Source organism: Eucyclogobius newberryi, unplaced genomic scaffold, assembly GCF_026437365.1.
Source record: "Eucyclogobius newberryi isolate DKJ021-1_F unplaced genomic scaffold, fEucNew1.0.hap1 SCAF_7, whole genome shotgun sequence".
NCBI lineage: Eukaryota > Metazoa > Chordata > Actinopteri > Gobiiformes > Gobiidae > Eucyclogobius > Eucyclogobius newberryi.
Window position 1 is genome coordinate 23,982,061 of NW_027316389.1, and position 23,174 is coordinate 24,005,234.

Sequence of the window (23,174 nt, forward strand, 5' to 3'; positions counted from 1 at the left end):
AGGGACTTTCTGTGAGCCGAGAGTGCTCACTCGCAGTGTAAGAATAACTCTGCGGTTTTACCAAGGTGAGAGACTGTTGAAGTGGCCCCTACACAAGCAAAATAAAAACACAATAATATTCAAACATTATTAAATTTAGTTCAAATGTGTATGCTACTCAGTTCTATAGAAATAATAAAACCAACTCCTGCTCATCTCAGTTCAGCAGTCCAGGACACATGCTTTGAGTTAACAGATCTTTTGAAGAAGGCGCCAGTTGGCACTTCGGATTAAATGTGTCCAGAAGAAAGAAAAGGAGCGTTGGGCTGGTTTAGATAAGCTTATCAGCAAAAAGAAGAAAGACGTGAGATAAAAATATACTATAGTCTTATTTATATTACAAATACACCACCAGTTGCCTATCTATGGCCTTGATAAATAGCCTTGACATATAAATGCATTATAATGTATGTTATTCATCTTGTACATAGGGCTGTGTATGTAAAGGCTACAGCAATTGTGTCTTATTCGACATCGTATTCTTCTTTTGCTGTTTTTGTTGTTGCTATTTTGTTGTTGCCATTCTACTTTAACCGTGCCTATTTTATTTTTATCAGAATTTTATTACAGTTAATGTTCAACTCTTTGTAGTAGTTTATCATCAATAAAGTTTGTCTAGGTCAAAGTCTATGCCTAAGGTTTACCCATGTTTACCCATACAAATGTTCAAAGTTAGATCTTATGTTGCGTTTGCTTCAGGTTCTTGCCATGTCCAGTCAACGCTCCCGTGCGGCGCGGACCCCAAAAGCGGGCCCCCGTTTATTTACACCGTTCCCACGTGCATCCTCTAGGTGGCGTCCTTCCAAATCACAAGTGGCCGGTCGCGCACACACACAACGCTTCACTTTTTTAACCACTTCCAAGCTCGCCCGACCCCCCACTGCCCACGACCCACACGCAGCAGCGGGGCCACAAGTCCCAGAGGCGGCGTCCCAAACAAATCACAGCGCCCTCCCCCCTCCCGCCCCCCCCTCTCGCGCTGCCCCTGCACCCGCGGTGACGTCACGAGCGCCCGAGTCCCTTCTTCTTTCCTCCGCGCGAGCTCCACAGTCCAAAGTGTAAAAAGAAGCGCGAGTGAATGTCGAGCGCGACCGTAACTACTACTACTACTACTCATACTACTCATACTACTACTACTACTACTACTACTACTACTACTACTACTACTACATGTTTACGCGGACGAGGACACGTTTAGCAGAGCCGGCCCGGGACTAACCCTCTGATCATGGACTTGTGGATTTAAAGGAGCTTGAAATGGGCGGCTTGCTGCTGTGTTTGACGCTGCACACTTGGCTCCTGTCGGCGGCGGTGGACGGTACGTAAAAGTCTTTTCTCTTTTTGTTGTTATGTGTACTTCTTCTTCTTCTTCTTCTTTTGAGCCGCGGCGCCCTGTTTTGTTCGGAGCGCAGTTGTTCCGCTCCAGGTGCCGCTCTCCACTCCGGGGAAAGTCTCTCTCGACACTGGGCCGAAAGTGTGCGCAAGAGGCGAGCGTTTTGCGTTAAACTTTCCGACAAGACGCGTAAACTTCACGAGGCTTCTTCACGCACAGGCGCGCGCGGGGGTGTTCTAGCTTCACGCGCGGGGCTGATGCGTGATCCGTGGTGTTTCGTGCGTGAGGAAGTGCGGGGCAGGGGAAAGTTTGGAGCTCGTCTCTTGTGTGTCAGTGTTTTTTTGGGCCTCGGCAGCTCCAGCCATTCCTGCTCGGTGTCGGGTGTCTTGTCTTTATAGTAAATAAAGTTCTACCGGATGTTTCCAAGACAACACAAAAGCTCGAGGAGTTCTTGAGATTTCTCCGTTCACGCTCCACGTTTCACCTCACGTTTTCTTTGATGAGTTATTTTGCAGCACAGACTGTTCAATCCATAGTTTGTTGCTCGCCAGGCGGAGCTTATGGCTGAAGTGCACCCAGAGGAGATGTAGGTCCATGAGAAGTACCTCTGCTTCTGTTTCCTGCCTGCACAGATGAATTATTATTATTATTATTATTATACTTTTAGGCTTTATTATGTATGCACTTTGCCTAGGATTACTTTCAGTCAAGTGTCCAGGTTCTGTGCTGCTTACAACCACAGTGTTGACATAATACTGCCCTTATGAATGAGCTGACAGCAGTTTATTTAACTTTTCTGCTGTTGTACATTAGTATGTTATAATGGTGTGATTACTATACCACATTTATTAACCGGCCTTTTGGAATGTGTTGCTCAGAATTTGTATCTCAGTAGTTGACTTTGGTACAAGGCAAATAATTATGAGTCAAAACTTAAAGTATTTCCATATCAGCATGTGGTCGGCTGTTGAAACACAAGTACAGCTATTATTCAATATGCATGTTTTTATTATTCACACGTGTTCATTTGTTTGGCTGGAAAATGGAAAATGCCGTGTCCAAACTCCTTCTATTATGGTTCATAATGTAATTCACCGAATTATTAAGGGAAATGTTAATGTTCGTTCTTCTAAAGTTATTTGTGGTGAGTTTTCCTTCTTATTTTCGTTATTATGCTCATTTCACAAAGTAAATGTGAATCTTTCTACTGGTGGAGAGTTTGCCATTTGCTTGGGTCCACAAAGATGTTATCGCTTTGCCTGAAATGTTCCAAAGTGTGGAATTTAACTTATCTATCTCCATGGAGACAAGAAAGTGATGACATTAGACTAAGTTACATATCCGGTCTGTAGTTAGTTTTTCAAGGTGAAATAAATCATAATTTATGCCATACTGTTACAAGATCATATCATCTCAACGAAGAGAAGGCAATGGACCCTCCACCAGAAAAGTAGTGCACATATTAATAAATCATTTTAGCGATCGTAGCCCAATCATGCCGAGCTCAAGATGGAGACGGATCCCGGGTGAGCGCTGTACGGCAGCAGCTCTCTGCTCCTGACTGGGAGCCTCAGCGGCATTGACGGGTCAAATGCAGAGAAGTGAATTTCCCTCACGAGGGATTAATAAATTATACTTTAATTTAACCTTGAAAACAATTACCCCATTACATCCCATGTCTCTATTTTTTAAAAACGCAAGCTTATGAACACAAGCTTAATTAGATTTTCCATTTAAAAATGTCACTGAGTTTCTGAGAATTTGATACTTTGTTTGGCAGCTGATTACATCATTTGATATTCTACCACGATTCTCAAATCATATCTGTTCATTACAAAGCTATGAAGAAAAATACAAACATTCTTTGCACTTAAATACCCTACTCTTTTATAACATGGCATGACTTTGCGTTGCATCAGGAAACAATTTGTAGGACTTGGCAGATGTTGCAGATGTGGTTGCCCCTTTAGGGAGTGAGATTTTCCATAAGTTATGTGATAAGTTATGTCGGGTCCTCCTTCTGGTTTGTGAAATTGTCACAAACACAGACCTCTGTTCAGTATGCTGTAAATGTCTCTTGCGTACCTTGTTTTGATCAACTCTTCCCTAAAAATCTCAACTTTACAGCCAAACCTCTGCTGCTGTTTGCAAACCGGCGGGATATCCGATTGGTGGATGCTGAGGGGGTGCGTGGTGAGTCGGCCATCGTTGTGAGCGACCTGGAGGACGCAGCTGCTGTGGACTTTTTGTACGACCAAGGCCTCATATTTTGGACAGATGTCAGCGAAGAAGCCATCAAACAGACGTACTGGAACCAGTCGTCTAATTGTAAGATGCATTCATATATTTGATCGTAATCAACAAGATGTTTTATAATTATTATTAAAATGATTAAAAGAGTAGGGTATTATAATTTACTAACTTGTCTTTTCGTCTGTTGTAGCTCTAAAAGAGGCTCTAGGAACAGGGCAGAGTGTGGTGGTGGCGGGGCTGGACAGCCCTGATGGACTGGCCTGTGATTGGTTAGGACGAAAACTTTACTGGACGGATTCAGAGACCAATCGAATTGAAGTAGCAAACTTGAATGGCACCTCCAGGAAGGTCCTGTTCTGGATGGACCTGGACCAGCCCAGAGCCATCGCACTCAATCCATCAGAAGGGTATGTCCTTGTGCCCTCATGAAGGCCACGTTGGCCAATCCACGATGGTGTGTACATTTTTAATATTTGATAGCCAAGAGGGAATAAAGGCTTTCTAGCTTTTCTAAAACAGACAAGATGGAGGGTTTTGTTTTTTTTTGTCTGACTTTCTACTACCGGTAGTTTTTACCCCGCAGACAACCACTCTAGAAGGGTATGTTTGAAGTGTATGTTAAAGCATTTGTTAAGATATGCACCGCTGGGAATACCAGGTGCTGCAGTGGGGTGGCAGGGGCTGTAGTCGTTGTGCCCTTGGGCAAGACACTTCACCCACCTTGTCTTAACTGTCCAAGTACGCTTATGTGTGAAAACAATGTATGTTTGTGAGAGTGATGACAGCGGATGAAAGTTGGCCACCACTGCTACAACTTGGCATGTTTACAGCATGTATAGCATGTTTACAGCATGTATAGCATGTTTACAGCATGTATAGCATGTTTACAGCATGTATAGCATGTGTGCTCGTTAACATGAACTGACCAAATATTGGAATAACAGAATAATAATAAAAAGGAAGAATGGGTGGTGCTTTGAGTGCCTATATGACATTTTCCATTAAAGCTATTCTTTTCTTAGACTAGGACTTACATTTATTTCCTGGCGACTGATCCTTAACCATTTTTGCCTCATAAATTATAGTTAAATTATAGTTCATATAGTTTTTAGTCCCCACAATGCGATAAACACCCGTTCCCACACACACACAGGCACACACACACATTTACTGTAGATGATTGTTACTGTGGAGTCTCTATACTAACACGTAATCGCAATTCTTTGATACAAAAGGAATAATAATGCATGCCTGCCCTTCGATACTTTTAAGGATAAGTGAATTTAATCCAAATGCAATTACATTCATAAATTGTTTGAATGTTATTTATAAATTGTGTTCATACATAATACACAATTCTTACAATGGTTTGGTAACTGAGATGGTTCAGAATGGATAGGTCTGTTAGCCCATAAGTTGAATCATCCATAAAATATGCACACTGTGAGCAAGTTACCTGGAACAATATTGAAGTCATGTTTTTGTCTAGGTACATGTATTGGACTGACTGGGGGGAGGAGCCGAGGATAGAGCGCGCTGGCATGGATGGAACCAATAGGTAATGTATCACTTTTTAAATTTGGGTAAAATCAACAAATATCTTATACATTGTTCACTAGTCAATTCTGTTTTGCGTTTATCTGACAGAAAAGTGATTGTAGGTGCAGATATTTATTGGCCCAATGGTCTGACCATTGACCTGGTGGAGCACAAGTTGTACTGGGCGGACGCCAAACTCAGTTTCATACACAGGGCGAACCTTGACGGCACTGCACGGTACTGACAGCTCTAAGTCTACTCTATCCTCACTTCATGCTATCAGAATATGTTGATGATTTGTATGTAACTCTATTATATTCCAGTGAAACGGTTGTAGAGGGCACCCTGACCCACCCTTTCGCCCTCACTATCTCTGAGGGGACCTTGTACTGGACGGACTGGCAGACCCGCTCCATTCACGCCTGCAACAAACACAGCGGGGACAAAACCAGGGAGATCCTAAGCGGGATCTACTCCCCGATGGACATCCAAGTGCTGGAGGCGTACAGACAACCCCATAGTATGATTCTATGCACCTCAAAGCACTTCTGAACATCTGCTGCAGGCTCATTATTAATACCTCTCTTCTGTGTTGAATCTGCCACAGTTCAGACCCCCTGCAGTGACAGTAATGGGGGCTGTAGTCATCTGTGCCTGCTCTCCCCGGTGCCTCCTTTCTACAGTTGTGCCTGTCCGACCGGGGTCCAGCTCAATCCAGACAAAAAGACATGCAAACCAGGTTGGTCAATCAATGTCCTCGTATATTTACTCATAACATGCACTGGATTGTTAGGTGATTGACCTTTAGTCAGTCAATGGAGCCTTCGTCAAACAGATAAAGAGATAAATAGCTTTATTTGTTCCATAGGGAAATTGATTTGTCCTGTTCAACTAGTAAAACCAAATGTTTTATAGTTGACTAATTGTTTTATCAGGATAAGAAGGATTTGCACGGGCCACATCAGAAAGGAGAAAGAGAATGCTGAGTTAGCTCGAGTTTTTGAAGTGACGGGACAGTTTTAACTTACTTTTCACTTTCTGTTTAAGTGGTACTTCTCTGTACATCATTTCTGTGCGAGCTTTTGCCAGCGCCATGTCATGTCCCCTGTGATTTATCAATGCACAGGACATGTCTTTAGTCAACTTATCTGGAGATCTCATTTGATATTGGTAATGTCGTTTACAGTGCACATTTTAACCACATCCTCACACGAATGAATGATATATAAGAAGTACATATATTTAGGTTTGTTGAGGTCAAATCCCAATGGTTAGCCGGTTTTATACATAGTGTGGCCTGCATGATCCATTTTGTTGTTTGCAAAAGGTATTATTCGTCCCACATAATTCCAGTCGCGAAATGAATTAATTTAAACAGAGCTTTGTCACAATGTTTACAGCCTTATAGTCGTTCACCTGATTCACCCATTTCTGAGAAGGTCTTTTCCATTTCATCTTGTTTACTCCTTACCCGCGGTATGTGCAACAGGTAGATTTCCCCAATAAATCCCTATGAAGCTTGGGAGGACAGGTTGTAAAAGGATAAATGCTCTGCTGTGAGACACCAGCTGAGCAGGAGCCACGCTGATTCCCACGTCGTTTAAACAATAGCCCCTTATTGTGGTAACATACACAAACATCACGCTGTGTTTGACTGCCGATGTATGTTTTGTGAACTTATTACGGCAAATCTGAACGAAGTAGGCCAACCAATCACCACAGTTGACTATAAAACACAACAATACCCCATTGTGTCCGCCCGCTGACCTATGTGTGTGTTCTGTGGAGGGCAGTTTACCCACAGCTGTTTGGGCAAGACGTTTAGCCTCTACACAACATTAGTTTTTACTTTTTAATAGGCTTTGTTTTGCGCCAGGATTAGGAATTCAATTGAAATGGGTAAATTTTGGAATGGGCCGAAGAACGCATTGTGCCTTCGCAGAAAGCTGGAGATGGTGAGTTTGTGTGTGCCTTTGTGTCCGTGCTTCTAATTTGTTTTGCTTGGCTGGTTACATTGACATCGTTTGTTATTCCGCTGGCAGCAGTGTGTGTCTGTCTGCTTGTCAGGAGTCTTGAAGTGTCTCAGAATGAAGCCAAGCAAAGAAAAGAGCAAAATCACTCAAATCGCTACCTCCCCCTTTTCCTTGCTTTTTATCCTTTAATTGATTTTGTGGATCATTTTGGGGATGGAAAAGTGATTGTTAGGCAGTTTAAGATACGCTGTGTTGCTTTAACTTTAACTGATATGCTACCTCTTTGTAGTTCTTCTGGAGCTTCATTAGCCTTATATAGTGCAGAGTATTTATGTACAAAGTAAATCATACATACAGTACTGTCCAAATATGGTAATGACTTCATTGACATGTCTCTAGTCTCCAATTTAGCTCATTGTTTTCCTCAAACTCGGTTTGGTTTAAGTAAATTGTCTAGTAAGCACATACATTGTTGAACATTTACATTTGTTTTAGGTTAGGTACCAATTGAATGTTATATATATATATATATATATATATATATATATATATATATATATATATATATATATATATTGGGATGATGTAGTCCGTACATACATATATTGATTTGAGAATGCCGGTATATAACCTTGGGTGCAAAATATCACAATGTAATTTTCCTCCTGTAATTTTCAGCTTTTATTGTTCTAATTTTCATATAGATGACTGTGAATATGGTTTAATATATTCTTCTTTAATGCAGTCTCAACTGATTGTTCAGAACTTTCTTAAACATAAGCAGTATTTCTGATGTTTTCGTTTAATAAAGTCAGCCAGCTCTTACACAGAACAATGTTTTAGTGTGTTTTTGCTCCCAGCATTTTCTGTCGATCCTGCCTGGCACGTAGCTCATATGCCTCCTGCCAAATGCATCATGTTGCCCTCACACCACACACCATTCCATTGTTTTATAGACATGCAAGACACTAAAACATAAACTGCAACATTTGAGTGAATTTAGTGAAAATATATTGTTTAGTATTGTTTAGTGATGAATGTTAATCTGTATTTTAGGAGCGGAGCAGGTTTTGTTTTTGGCGCGGCGGACTGACCTAAGGAGAATCTCTTTGGATCTCCCAGACTTCACAGACATTGTACTTCAGGTATCAGACAACCGTCTCAAACTTATTTTATTCACATTGTCCTGTTGCATATATATTGTAATTGTTTTCCTCTTGTAACAGCTTGACGACATACGGCACGCTATAGCCATAGACTACGACCCGGTGGAGGGCTATGTGTATTGGACAGATGATGAAGTCCGAGCCATCAGAAGGTCTCGCATGGATGGAAGCAACGCCACCACGCTGGTTACCTCAGAGATCAAACACCCTGACGGCATCGCTGTGGACTGGGTCGCCCGAAACCTGTACTGGACGGACACCGGCACTGACCACATAGAGGTTAACAATGGAGCTGAATTAAGAAATCAATTATGCCTTGAAATATCAATTAGAATATGTTTAAAAAAAAGCCTCTTTATTATTATATTATTTAAATGCTTTTTGCATATTTTGTTTTAGGTAACAAGATTGAATGGGACCTCTCGCAAAATCTTAATTTCAGACAATTTATTCGAACCTAGAGCCATTGTTCTGGACCCAATAAACGGGTAGGTATTTGCAAATACATATTTTAAAATCTGTCTTATTATTGATTTTCTCCACTTAGCATTAGACACATACCCATGGTGCTACCTGTGTCTTTCAGCCTTATGTTCTGGACGGACTGGGGGGAGAACCCAAAGATTGAGCGGGCCAACTTGGATGGAACTGAACGATTGCTCCTGGTGAACACCTCTCTGGGCTGGCCAAACGGACTGGCTTTAGATTACTTCACAGGAAAACTGTACTGGGGGGACGCCAAAACGGACAAGATCGAGGTACGTTCAGTGCAGTTTCACGTTCATAAATGAATCCAGCAAAACCAACTTCCTCAGCAGCAGGGGCATTAACCTCCTGACCTATATTCCAGTTCACTGTGGCGTGCTCACAGTGATTAAGATGCTAGACTGGTGCCAGGATGTGTCAATGGGAAGATTCAGGAAAGTCAGGCTGGTCTTGAGCAGAAAACCACCACTGATTTTAATCTATGGCTGCTGCAAGCAGCTGATAGACTGTCTAACTCTGTGGCATTTTATCTTGCATGAGAGTGTGAATAGGTATTTAAATGTCCATACTGTGCATTTGTGACTAGCTTATAGGCCAACACAGCTGCAAATTGTGACTTTTTTCTTCCTTGTAATCTTTAAAATGTTTGTTGTTACCCCAAAATATTAGTTTATGTGCAAAACCTACACAAACTGAACTGTAGGTTATCAAGCTCTGTTTGGCGTGTGTCAGAGCAAAATCTTTTCCCCCTTAAGTGATATATAGATGAAAACCATCAGGGAAAGCATAGTTTTGGCCTGTCAGACTGTCTGCACACTGAACCATTTCCTTTCTATAAATACTCCAGTGTTGTTGCCGTGTGTGTCTGGACAGAATGAAAACTGACCACTGAAACGTTTTGCACAAAAGGCCCAAGGTTGGGATAAATGCAGACTCTGTTGCAATAATGCACATTACCATTAATCGTGGTACAGGCATGTGCTATGTTGTGTGTTTGTGTGTCGGAGGTGGTGGAATTTCCCCTGCTTAAGGCCCTCCACCTTGTTTCAATAAGCCGTCCTCATGCCTGCGTTGTGTTCCTACAAGAATCACTCTTTACTACACTTTTAGCACAAAAGCCTTTGAGACTGACTCGCATTTTTGATTCAAAAAGCAATATTTCTTTTGGCTTGTTGACTATCCTTGGTTGGTGTCTTAAAATGCATTTCAACACATTGTAATGCAGAGTAGCTGAGGACAGATTTGCATGTTTTGTTGTAAAGAATGTGATTTGATTATTTAAAGGGTGCAGCACCCTTTAGCACGGAAATGCCTTATATAAGATATTATAAAGTTTGGCAATATTAGTCCAGCAAATTAAAATATGTCTTTAATCAATAACTCAACTCTGGTAATTATTGATAACTGAAACAATGTTGGAATTACTTCAGAGACATTGTGTTCTTAAATGATCAAACTTGTCCTGTAAAATGTATTACTTCAGGAATTTGTTATCTTTTTATGGTTCGCGCAACAGACACAATGACATTGTTTACTGGTTTCAGCACAGAGCCACTTTAGTCTTAGTCTATCGGCTGCTTCTTAGAACAGATAAAATATACTTACACTCTGGCACTATAAAAGCAAATATATTCTTTTGACTGATTTTGTTTGTGGAGGCGCTGACATATCCAGATCATAGAAAGCTCATGCAGATATCCTCCGGCTTTGAAAACCAAATGTAGCTAAATTAATACAACTTTTATGTTGAGCCAGTAGGAAAAACACCTGTCCCTGAGAAGTGTAATGCAGTTTGACATCAGCGTTAGCAGACGTACAATGTGTGCCGTCTCTGGTCCACATATGTGCGTGCTGCTGCGTATTATAATGAGAACACTGTGGTGGCCTTGAAGCACTGTTGTGGTCAGTAACACTTTGGGTTTATGGTGGACAGCTGTGTGGGATTTTCACTATTGATCATGAAACAAATAAGATACAAACTAACACAGTTAACAATTGAAAATCTGTTTTTCATACGATTTTGTCTGTGAGCAAAGACGTACGGAGGTTAGTGTTTCAGAGGCTTGAAAAGTCAATCCTAGGTTATAGATGTAGCTGTGGAATGAATAGGCAGATGTTGCCCTGTGGTGTTGTTTAAAAAGAGACGGTTTGGAACTGTGTCAGTCGTTGATATCAGAGGGTGATGTAACCATGTCGTGTTATTCAAGAAAAGTTAATGATGCACTCAAGAAAAATGTACAGTGGCATTGGGAAGGACATATGATGTAAAATGTATCCCTTGTTTGCGATGGTGAGGAAAAAGCAAACTAATTGATACTGAAACTAGTGTCGATATTAGATACTAATTTTAAGTATCAATACTGTAAAAAAAATGATAAATATGAAACATTTTGACCTTTCCTGAATAGTTTTATTAGGATCTTATCAGAACTGTGATTACGGTACTATTTCTCCTTTACAACCATGACCTGCTCTGACCTAATACAAGTTTTGTTGAATATTATCTTATCTTCTTATATCTTATATGGTCTAAAGTCTTAAGTTTTTTTTTTTTTTTTCACTGTGGTATCTATTTTTATTGAGTATCAAGCCTCTTTCTTAAGACTACTGTTTCTTTGGGGAGTTTACTCATTATTGTTTATAAAGTTGGGTACTTCAGCTTTAAGTATTGTTAGAATAGTTTTGTACGTTTCAAAGTGATAGTACTGCAGAAATACCACATGTATTACATACTCATTTGATCTGCAGATTGCACCGCTGCACCACACAGAGCTTGACATCAAAATACCATACGGTGAACATTCAACACATTTGCCATTTTTCACTTTTCTTTAGCTTTAGTTACACACCTCTTTTGTTTTGACCGAGTCCTCCTTTGTGGACGCAGGAAAAACACTTCGGTGATGGCCCGACCACTGCCTGCATGTCTGATGAGCCCTTTGTTAGTTTTAGGCCGCTCTCTTTCATTTCTGTGCCTTTTTTTCTGCGCTCCATCAAGAAAAGAGATGTTCTCACACCCAGAAGATGAAAAAGATGAGGCGTTAGAAAAAGCACTAGTCCCAGCCCATAATTCTCCCTGAAAAGCCACAGCAGAGAAAGACTGAGCAGGCAAGGAGCAGAGGTCCTACAAAGGGAGCCTCTCGGACATCTTTTCACCGTGATGACCATGTCTAATTGTGTCACTGTGATAAATAGTTTTTTTGTGTTGGGGTCAGGAATGTCTTTGGATCAGAGGCCCATTGAAATGTGAATGGTTTTGTTTATCTTTTTGCGTACTCTTCACGCCCCCTTTAAAGTTGAGATAAAGGGGAAGAAATGGCTCCTCACAGCTGTAGCAATTGTAAAATCTGATTTAGTTACAGTTTCAGCATGTAATCCATCTGTTTCAACTACACACACATCAGAAAATAATCCGAATGATTGATAGTCTTGATAAAAATATGACTAATTTCCATTCACCAGGTTATTGCCAAAAGAATTGTCAAAAAATAACTTAGAAAATCCAAATGGCAAAGTGTAAACTTAATAAATAATATGAATATGAACATAGGAACATTGAGATAAGTTTAATTTTGTTGTCATGTTTCAGGTGATAAAGGTGGATGGCAGTAACAGGCAGGTGCTCCTGGAGGACAAGCTGCCTCACATCTTTGGTTTCACGCTGCTCGGTGACTACATTTACTGGACAGACTGGCAAAGACGCAGCATCGAGCGAGTCCATAAGACCACCGCTGTACGAGAAATAATCATCGACCAACTCCCGGATTTAATGGGGCTCAAAGCAACTAAAGTCACAGAGACGTTTGGTAAAGACAATGTTTGCAAGATATGAAAGAAAAAGGCAGGTGATGAAATACAAAATACAATGTTGTTTATGCGCAGGTACAAATGGCTGTGGTGTGGATAATGGTGGGTGCAGCCATCTCTGTTTTTGGAGGAAACAGGAGGTCAGCTGCGCTTGTCCCATGGGAATGGAGCTGCTCTCCGACATGCACTCCTGTGTGGTTCCTGAGGCCTTCCTTTTCTTCACCAACAGGTATATAATAAAATAGGGTTTTCAACATTGTATTATACCCTTTGTATGAACTATATTTCAAAATCAATTAGATTGTGTTATCTAATGACATGAACCTCTCCTTTACAGGGATAACATCAGGAGCATCTCATTGGGCACTAACAGCAATGATGTAGCCATTCCTCTGACTGGAGTCAAAGAAGTATCTGCTCTTGACTTTGATGTGACTGAAAAAAGGTTATACTGGACAGATATACAGGCCAAGGTTAGTCTTACCCTAAAATGTTTACATTTGTGTTTTAAACATGTCATATTTTTTATACTGAATGAGTAAAACATGTTTTGTCAACTTCAGACAATCAGCAGAGCCTACATGAACGGCAGCACTATTGAACACGTCATTGAGTTTGGTCTTGATTACCCCGAGGGTATGGCTGTGGATTGGATGGGCCGTAATATTTACTGGGCTGATACTGGTACAAATCGCATTGAAGTGGCCCGACTCGATGGGCATTATCGTCAGGTTCTAATCTGCAAAGACATTGACACCCCGCGCTATCTGGACAACCCAAGATCATTGGCTTTGGATCCAGCCCAAGGGTAAGGCTTTCTGCCCAGACTGAGGGAGATTAGAGTAGCAAAGATCTCTGGGATTTGTAATCAAATAGTCTAAGTCTTAGGTTAGTACGTATAGTATCTATCTAGAAAAAGAAACATAATTTGTTTGATACATAGTGTCTGCTTCAAATTTGGTGTTCATGCAAGTCTAGGTGTCGTCATTTATAAAAAGTTCCTTGTCAAAATAGTTTGAATGAAGTCAGTCTGACAGAGTTCTACTCAATCCCATAATTTTCACCTTGTCCAGGTGTGTTGCTCTTAAAGCTGTTGCTAACAGGGTTAGCATTATTTGTGAGTTCATCCACCCACACAATGCCCTGTGTATAGTTTGGCATTGACCGGTGCCAACATGTCTGACACTTTTTCTGCATGGAGCAACACACTGATGTCATTTTACAATTGCAGGCATTCATTGCCTAATAAATATAATAGTTAGGTCCTGTTTTGTTCTGTGTGAATGAACTTATTGTCTCCTTAGTTACATGTACTGGACTGAGTGGGGCGGCAGGCCTCGGATCGCCAAAGCCTACATGGATGGCAGCACCATAGTGACTCTGGTGGATAAAGTGGGCCGTGCCAATGGGCTCACTATTGACTATGTGGACCATCGACTGTACTGGACCGACCTGGACACAAGCATGATTGAAAGCACCAACATGCAAGGTAAAACTACCTGTTATATTATGATGTAATATTCATATTCACACCCATACCAAATATAATACTACTGTATGTGCACACAGGTCTACAGAGAGAGATCATAATCGATGACCTCCCTCATCCTTTTGGCTTAACTCAGTACAGAGACTTTATTTACTGGACAGACTTTAATTTACGGAGCATTGAGCGGGCCGATAAGCGCAGTGGACAGAACCGCACTGTAGTGCTACAGGTCAGAGAACTTCACAAGTAAAAGTTGTTTTAAAATATTGATTACAATTTTTTAAGATTCTAACAAGATTGGTATTTTTTTTTTAACATAAATGTGTAAAAATATTGATATTTTATGAATTGGAACTGTGCGATACTATGTGCGTCCGGTATGCACTGATTATTGATAAATCTTCAGCTGAGTCTTCCTCGGTCAGAAGGAACAGACAACTCCAGTTCACACTTTGAACATTTATTGAGGGGATCAAACATTGGTAGGAGGAGGTCTATATACAGATGGGTTGAGAGGAAAGGTGCGTGGGTGTGTGTGTGTGTGGGTGTGGTTATCTGAAAAGAAAAACAATAAAAACTGTGTCAGGAACAGTCACAAACAGGTTGCATTGAATATGGATAAAGGCATGTAGTTACACTCGGCGACCACCAGAGGGAGCCCTGATGCAGTTACACTCGGCGACCACCAGAGGAAGCCATAGTGTAATAGCACTAAATGACCACCAGAGAGAGCCATAGTGTAGTTACATTAAATGACCACCAGAGAGAGCCATAGCTTATAAGTGGTTACAGGTGAAGCTTAACTTTATACAAAGTAAACTGCACAAATATACATAAGGGACTATTTACCAGGAAACATACAGTACAGAGGATGGGATTATGGACATCACTTTAACAGGCACGCAAACAAGCATCTGCGCTCTAACTTATAGAACTTTAATATGCATGCATGGTTACAAACAATACTCACATCATATGGACGCACACGGTACCTATACACACAGGATAAGGTTGGATAAAAGGGCAAGATAAAAAGGCAGGAAAAAGGGCAGGATAAAAGACAGCGAACCTGGGCTCTGCTCCTCACACAGTGATGGCAAAACCAGTAATCGAAAAACACACGGCATACGGGCCTTAAGGAACTACAATGAACCCTGTTGCATTGTGGGATGTGTAGTACTTTCCCGGGGGACTTTTAACAGGAACCATGTGTTTTTAGGGCCAGTTGGAGTTGATGTTGGATATCTTGGTGTTCCACTCGTCTCGTCAGGACGGGACCAATGAATGCTCCCACAACAATGGCAACTGTGCCCACCTCTGCCTGGCCACTCCCGCTGGAGCTCAGTGCCGCTGCGCCTCTCACTACGAACTTAACCCTGATGGACACAACTGTAGCTGTGAGTACACACACAGAGCTGTAGCTTCAACTGTTAGATACATAATCACAAGTGAAACTAGTCACAAATGAGGAGGCCTTTAATAGTATGTTACAGTCTCTTTCTTTTCCTTTGTAGCTCCCTCTAGTTTCCTGCTCTTCACTCAGAAGGCCAGTGTCAGCCGGATGGTTTTGGGAGAGCAGAGTCCAGACATTGTGCTACCCATCCACGTCCAGAGGAATGTCCGAGCCGTGAACTACGACCCCGCTGAGCATCTTATCTATTGGCTGGATGGACGACAGAACATAAGGAGGGCTAAAGATGATGGCACCATGGTAGGTCATTTAAATAGTTCAAGCCTATTTGACAGGTTCTCTTGTTTTTCCCAATCATGACGTTGTTTTGTTGAGCTAGTACTTGTGGCAGATAATGATCCCCAGTTTTTCATCAGTCAAGTTGTAGTTTGTGAAGAAAATCTGACAAATAAAAGTAAAAAATGACACAAAATGCTAAGCTCTATAACAGAATACCTCCACCGATGTCCAAAGTTCATTCACACACACACACAAACAATGAGTACTAATACTGCTAATACTGACATCTTATTTCTACTGTTTTTCAGGCAACCATGGTTGGGAGCAGCAGTGCTTTATCAGTGGAGAATCAGCTGCATGACTTGAGCTTGGATCCATTCAGTCGCCACATCTACTGGACCTGTGAAACTACCAACACCATCAACGTCCAAAGAATGGATGGGCACTATGTTGGAGTGGTCCTCAAAGACGAGACAGACAGGCCCAGAGCCGTTGTGGTCAATGCGGAAAAAGGGTATGACTGTCACCAATCATCTATCATTTTCATTTTATGGACTGAATTGAGGCCTTATAAATTCATTTTTTTTGTCTTTTAGATACATGTATTTCACCACACTCCAGGAACGCTCGGCCAAGATAGAAGGAGCCAGTTTGGATGGGACAGAAAGAGAGTCTTTGTTCACCACTGGACTCATTAGACCTGTTGCTCTGGCCCTGGATCATAAACTTGGAAAACTTTTTTGGGCTGACGCTGACTTAAAACGTATTGAAAGCAGTGACCTCACAGGTAAGACATTGTTACACACACAACTATTATATTGATCAATATTTGTATGCTTTGTCCTCTTAGATATCAATGTCAATCAAAATATTCAAACAATTTGTATAAAAGCTGTGGTTGTTGGTTCCTTTTAATTGAATCGGTTTTTCTTGTTTTTTTTTCAGGTGCAAATCGTATTGTTCTCCAGGACTCGAACATCCTCCAGCCGATGGACCTCACAATCCTGGGAGACCACCTGTACTGGATTGACCGGCAGCAGCAGATGATAGAGAGAGTGGACAAACTAACGGGAGATAGTCGCACTCGGATACAGGGACGGATCTCCTACTTGACATCCATTTACGCTGTAGAGGATATGAACCCACCAGACTTTGGTATGACACATTGCACCTACTTTCAGCAATCAGTTACCCAGGGTTAATGAGTATTATAATAGTAAGACTTCACACTATGGATACTGGTGACTAGTGTGCTGGTGTATCTTGTAGTTTGTTACCATTTTGAACAATGTATTTAACTAAACTATTATGCATTCTCGTAAGATAAATAATTACTGAAAGGAGAATGACATTTCTTGCCACTGTCTTATAACAGCATTATGTTTTCTTTTATTGCCAACAGCATCACACCCATGTTTTCATGACAACGGAGGCTGCTCTCACATCTGCATTGCCAAAGGAGATGGCACGCCTCGCTGCTCCTGTCCAATGCACCTGGTTTTACTACAGGACCTGCTCAATTGTGGAGGTACTGAGTTACTCACATAATGTTTTAAACAAGGGCATATTTACCTTGATAACACTCCTCACTGTTCCTCCTCAGACCCACCCACCTGCTCCACAGAGCAGTTCACCTGCTCCACTGGCGAAATTGACTGTATTCCTATGGCGTGGCGCTGCGATGGCTATCCAGAGTGTGACGACAAAAGCGATGAGGAGAACTGTCCCGTGTGCTCAGCCTTCCAGTTTCAGTGTGACAAAGGAGGATGCATCGATGCCCAGAGACGCTGCAATGGAGAACCAGACTGTGCTGACCACTCTGACGAGCAAGACTGTGAACGTATGTTATCTCTAACTACACTTGCATGTTTCATTAATTATATATGATAACCATATGCATATTTAATTTAACCAAAGCTGAATAGGATTAAAAAAAGGGAAATGTTCTATTCCAAATGCATACAAGGGCAAAATCCTGTACTAAATGGTGACCAAACTCACTTCATGATTACTAAAACAACCTTTCTCCTCTGTGTGTTGCAGTTATCTGTGCTCCAAACCAGTTTCGCTGTGGTGACAACCAGTGTATCACTAAGAAACAACAGTGTGACAACTACTCCGACTGTGCTGATGGATCAGATGAACTTGAATGTGGTAATGACAATGATTCCTAAAATACAAATAAATATTAAAGGTGCACTATGTAACTTTTCTGCTGGATGGGTCACCACCTGCTTGTCTCCATGTAGCTATTATAGCTTTGCATGGAATGTTCCTCAGTATGGCATTAAACTAGACCGTGCTCACAGTAACAATATATGTTTTTCAATGAATAAATCCCCTGTAAATTAAAAAAATGCAAGATAGAGACATTAATACATACTGCGGAATATTTCAGGCAAAGCAATTATATGCAGGTGGCAGATCCTACCCTGTAAATATTACATAGTTCACCTTTAACTTACCGTATATTATGCTTCTCTGTCTATACATCTTATTTGTTCTTTTGTTTTCGTAGATTTCATCTCTCCCTCCTCCAGTGGCATCCCGACCACAGGCTCTAGCACCATTGGCCTGGTCATAGCCATTATACTCTTGGTCTTTGTGATCAGTGGGGCGTATTTTGTGTGCCAGCGCATGGTTTGTCGTCGATACAAGGGCCCCAGCAGCAGTTTCCCGCACGAGTACATCAGCGGGACGCCCCATGTACCACTCAATTTCATTGCTCCCACCAACGCCCAACATGGCACTTTTCAAGGTAATACACAAACACCAGCACTAATAGCTCTCATATTAAATAGTTGTATCCAATATGTTGCAATTCATATGTTTGACAATACATTGTAATGTTGGCATTTCTCTGGATCTACTTGTTATCCATGAAAAAACACTAAACAATAGTTAGAAAAAAAATCTACTACTACTGATAATGATGATAATGTCTGTGCAGGCATCGCTTGTGGAAAGATGAGCTCAGTGAGTCTGATGGGCAGTAGCAACAGCGGAGCCCCTCTGTACGATAGGAACCATGTGACTGGGGCCTCCTCCTCCAGCTCGTCCTCCACTAAAGGAGCCTTCTATCCTCAGGTCCCTCACTCACACACACCTGCACACACACATGTTGGCTTTCCATGCTTTTGGAAGACATTACATTGACTTACTTTCATTTCCCGTAACCTTTACCATTGTTACTACTTTCCTAACCTAAATCTAAACCTCATTCAAGGCCTAGTTCAACCCTCATCTTAACTTAAAATCATGTTGTCTTGTTGTCTAATAATAAAGGATTTACGTCATATTTTTGCTCCCGTAAAGGAGGCAGGTCCCCATGAATTGAATCTGTACCCACCATCACACATCTGTACACGCGTGTCCTGTCAGCAGTTCTCAGGTGCACTGACACCGTCTTTTTGTATTTGTAGATCCTAAACCCTCCTCCGTCCCCTGCCACGGATCGCTCCCTCTACAACACAGAGGTCTTCTACTCCTCCAACAGCCCATCTACCACTAGGTCATACCGGTAAGTACAATATCTAATTTTAACTTTTTGATACACCTGTATATGGACAAGGAAAGGACACATTTAAGTGTACATTTTCTAAAAAAGTGCAGTGTAAGAAGATGCTATCATACTACCATATTTGCTATACTCGTCATCATCAAACTTTATTTCGGACAATTACACTTATGGCCCGTTCACACCGCTGTGTCAAAGCGTCAAGTTGACATTAAGCTGTTACATTACATTATGTGGACGCGCATCTTCGGCGCGAATTTGGACTCCACAGTGTGAACGCAGCTTTAGAATAGACATACATAGATTGTTAAAAATGATAGCATACAGCATACAGACTACAAAGACTATAAAAAATGGGATACATCATCCTTTTCCATAGAGGCTCAGGCTCCAGTGAGTCCAGTGATAAGAATGGCACTCAACCTAGTGCTGGATTAGTCAGTATTCAAATGATACTGTACACGAGGCTGCGCAGCATAACAGGACAGGTGGGCACCATCTCCATCCGCATGTCATTATTATGGGCCACATTCAGTCTGTGCATAATGCTCTTTATTTAGTGCCTCCACAGGGGGGCAGTATACGTACTGTATGCCTTAAAAACATGTTTAGTCTTAACTGGTGCTGAGCATCTACCAAACTTGTAGAGCATATTAGCTTGTCCATAGAGCATTCCACACTAACTATGTGTCTGTCGGAGAAAACATTCAAAATTATTCAGTATACTTTTTTCAGAGAATTTCAATATTATGATAGTGAAGTGTTTTGACATTTGCACATGCGAGACATTTCTAGTTTGTTGATGTTAAATGTAAATATAGAGAGGAAATGCAAATGCATGTGTGTGTCTACTAGCTTAACTATGTAGCAGAGTTAATGGTGTCATTGTTTTAATCCAAACCATGGGATAATCATCAACTGAATTTGAATGAATTTGAGATAATGTTTCACTCATAGCTCGCACACAGCACCCCCGTCCACATATACTGTCTGTATAAATGTAATAATATTGAATATATTCAGACCGTACCACCCGGTGCGTGGAGCTGCCCCGCCCACCACGCCTTGCAGCACAGACGTCTGTGACAGCGACTACAACCCTCACCCCCCTGTTGGCCTGGGCTCCTCTGCAGGCCGCTGGAAGGTGACGGGGTACGGCAACCACGGCAAACACAACAAGTACTACATGGACCTGAACTCAGACTCAGACCCCTACCCTCCTCCCCCCACGCCCCGCTCCCAGTACCTGTCTGCGGAGGACAGCTGCCCCCCCTCACCGTCCACGGAGAGGTCCTACTTTCACCTGTGTCCCCCTCCACCATCGCCCTGCACCGACTCTTCATGACCCCACACCATCACAAACTCATGATGTAAGACTCACATAAGCTGCTGCTCTGTACCTGTCTGTGAAGCTCCTCTGGGGACGCGGTGGTCACTCATCATTCCAGTCATGGTCCCAAACCGCTCACCAACAAGAAAGTGGTGCTGACTGACATGGCCAAAGGAATCTGCCGTATAAAAACACAAAGAAATGAACTATTGCTTATTGATAATGCTTGAATTTCAAAATAATGGCGGGTGATTATAGGAACAATTCAAGCTGATAATTAACCACACTGAGCAGCTCCTTCTGGTTATCCATTCCAACTGACCTTGCTCACATAGAAACACTGGACACTGTTGCATTTGTGTCCAAGCAGTACGAGCCACAAGATGAGTAAAAATATAAAGGACTACTCCATGTTAAAGAAAGCAGTGGATGAATGTGTGGATCATGGAACATTTGAATCCAAGAATGACTGAATGAATGTTGTGATTTTGAATAAAAACAAGACTTATGGCCTAGTAAAACCTTTTTTTTTTGGTATCCTCACCATTTAGTGAGGCTGAGCTTTTCAATTTCTGAAACCACCGTACCAAATGTGTATAGTTTGTTTGTATATATGTGTTAAGAAGTCATATGTTGAATGTTGTGTGAGATGTGAAGCTTTGTAAATCTGATCCTGTCCCATTCACCAAAAGTATGTTTGCTGCTATTGTGAATATTAGTGAAGAATTAATGTGTACACAGAAAGCCCCAAAGTACCACTTACAAGAATAGATTGTGAAGCCATTGAATAACAAAGTATTTTGTTTGTGTATTTTGTGTAGATATATATGTGTTTGTCCATAACAAATCACTCTGACCTCTAGAAATATGTACTTAGTAATGCAACATTTACACAACAAAACTTTTCTCAAAAAATTCTGAATAATATGGCTGACAATGAGACATCACTCAATGCTCAAAAACTGAAATGTTCTTATCTTGAGAAAGAGATTTCCAGGATGACGATGTCTTTCTAAATTTCTGTAAAACTAATAACCAGCTAGCACTACCAAGAGCACTTAAACAATTATTGAACAAGTTAGCTATATCAGATAATATTTACTTACAATTTGTATTCTGCATTTTTACCCCAAAACTGGAGACTCAAATGTTGAATAGCATTCAAAATGATCCAAAGTGCAATGATTATTCCTGTTGTGTTTGTGTACAAAATATGGCACAAAAGTTGTCTGTAACTTTGTAAGTATATTGGTTGTATTTGTCAAGTAAAATATCCTTGCAGTCAGATTGAGGGACAGGAAGTTTTAAACTATTACTTTTACATTTACACATTGCAGGTTCTCATTATTTCTGTATGCCTGTATGACTTCATTTCATACAGTTATTGTGGACAAAGAACTCATGTAATCTATACGGTTTGAAAAGCAGGTCGGAATTATTTCCCTATATTAAAGAAATATGTAGCCTATTTGTATTTACTGCACTGCTGCAAATCTCCGATCCTATTTGGACTGACATCTAAAGCAGTAACAAACACATGTCTCTTTGAGTCCTTCAGTCTGTGACAGTCCAGCACAGCTAAGCCCAAACCACTGTCTGTCCAACACCTAGTACATTTTTTTAATGTCAGCAAAATGCTTTTTGTAATTACTTGTGATATTTTTGTATCAAACACATTTACATAATAAAGGATTTATTTTAAAGTTTTTGCATATTCACGTTGAAGGATCAATTATTTTGTCTTTTATTTTTGTTTATTTATTCATTGAATCAAACTGGCAACAGGTATGAGGTCTAGATCACAAAAATAAAATCCAAAGCACTAGGGCGCCATCTTCTGGCAAAGCAGTGATCCTAACCTTTTTCTCCCAGTGACCCTTATTTCACCTGTGGACACGTTGGTGACCCACAAATCCTTCCCGAGAAACTACATCTTATGAAGAAAAATATTATTTTCTGGTTAATGGTGTTACAGAACAGTAACTGACATGCAATCCCTTTATGACGATTCGCATAATCTAGTGATGCAGTCGCTGCATCGAACTGTTGTGGTGAAGAAGGAGCTGAGTCGAAAGGCAAAGCTCTCTATTTACCGGTCGGTCTACGTTCCTACCCTCACCTATGGTCATGAGCTTTGGGTAGTGACCGAAAGAACAAGATCGCGGATACAAGCGGTCGAAATGAGTTTCCTCCGCCGTGTGGCTGGGCGCTCCCTTAGAGATAAGGTGAGGAGCTCAGTCACACGGGGGGAGCTCGGAGTAGAGCCGCTGCTCCTCCACGTCGAGAGGAGCCAGCTGAGGTGGCTCGGGCATCTGTTCCGGATGACTCCTGGACGCCTCCCTCGGGAGGTGTTTCAGGCATGTCCCACCGGGAAGAGGCCCCGGGGAAGACCCAGGACACGCTGGAGAGACTATGTCTCTCGGCTCCTCGGGATCCCCCCGGAGGAGTTAGAGGAAGTGTCTGGGGAGGGAGAAGTCTATGAGTCTCTGCTTAGACTGCTGCCCCAGCGACCCGGCCCTGGATAAGCGGAAGAAAATGGGATGGATAGTTTG

General features: G+C 41.5%; 1 protein-coding gene across 1 annotated transcript; it reads left to right on the top strand.

The window, feature by feature from the left end:
* The first annotated feature begins 1,168 nt into the window (after positions 1 to 1,168).
* On the top strand, positions 1,169 to 22,326 carry lrp5 (low density lipoprotein receptor-related protein 5). The gene is made up of 29 exons (XM_072434634.1): positions 1,169 to 1,357; positions 3,500 to 3,700; positions 3,816 to 4,032; positions 5,115 to 5,183; positions 5,273 to 5,401; positions 5,488 to 5,684; positions 5,772 to 5,903; positions 8,194 to 8,282; positions 8,364 to 8,582; positions 8,703 to 8,791; positions 8,890 to 9,061; positions 12,379 to 12,595; positions 12,672 to 12,825; positions 12,934 to 13,069; positions 13,160 to 13,404; positions 13,901 to 14,085; positions 14,166 to 14,314; positions 15,305 to 15,482; positions 15,600 to 15,796; positions 16,084 to 16,289; positions 16,372 to 16,562; positions 16,721 to 16,930; positions 17,178 to 17,303; positions 17,379 to 17,615; positions 17,819 to 17,929; positions 18,294 to 18,533; positions 18,726 to 18,862; positions 19,198 to 19,295; positions 20,316 to 22,326. The coding sequence occupies exons 1-29, from the start codon at positions 1,297 to 1,299 to the stop codon at positions 20,635 to 20,637; spliced, it is 4,914 nt and encodes a 1,637-aa protein (XP_072290735.1). The 5' UTR covers positions 1,169 to 1,296; the 3' UTR covers positions 20,638 to 22,326.
* Positions 22,327 to 23,174: the final 848 nt, after the last annotated feature.

What these genes read in the sequence shown, in the direction of transcription:
- lrp5 (XM_072434634.1), top strand. Translation starts at nt 1,297, where the DNA reads ATGGGCGGCTTGCTGCTGTGTTTGACGCTGCACACTTGGCTCCTGTCG. An exon ending in CTGGAACCAGTCGTCTAATT is followed by an intron (nt 3,701 to 3,815) that starts GTAAGATGCATT and finishes CGTCTGTTGTAG; the next exon opens with CTCTAAAAGAGGCTCTAGGA. An exon ending in GCTTTGGATCCAGCCCAAGG is followed by an intron (nt 13,405 to 13,900) that starts GTAAGGCTTTCT and finishes TTGTCTCCTTAG; the next exon opens with TTACATGTACTGGACTGAGT.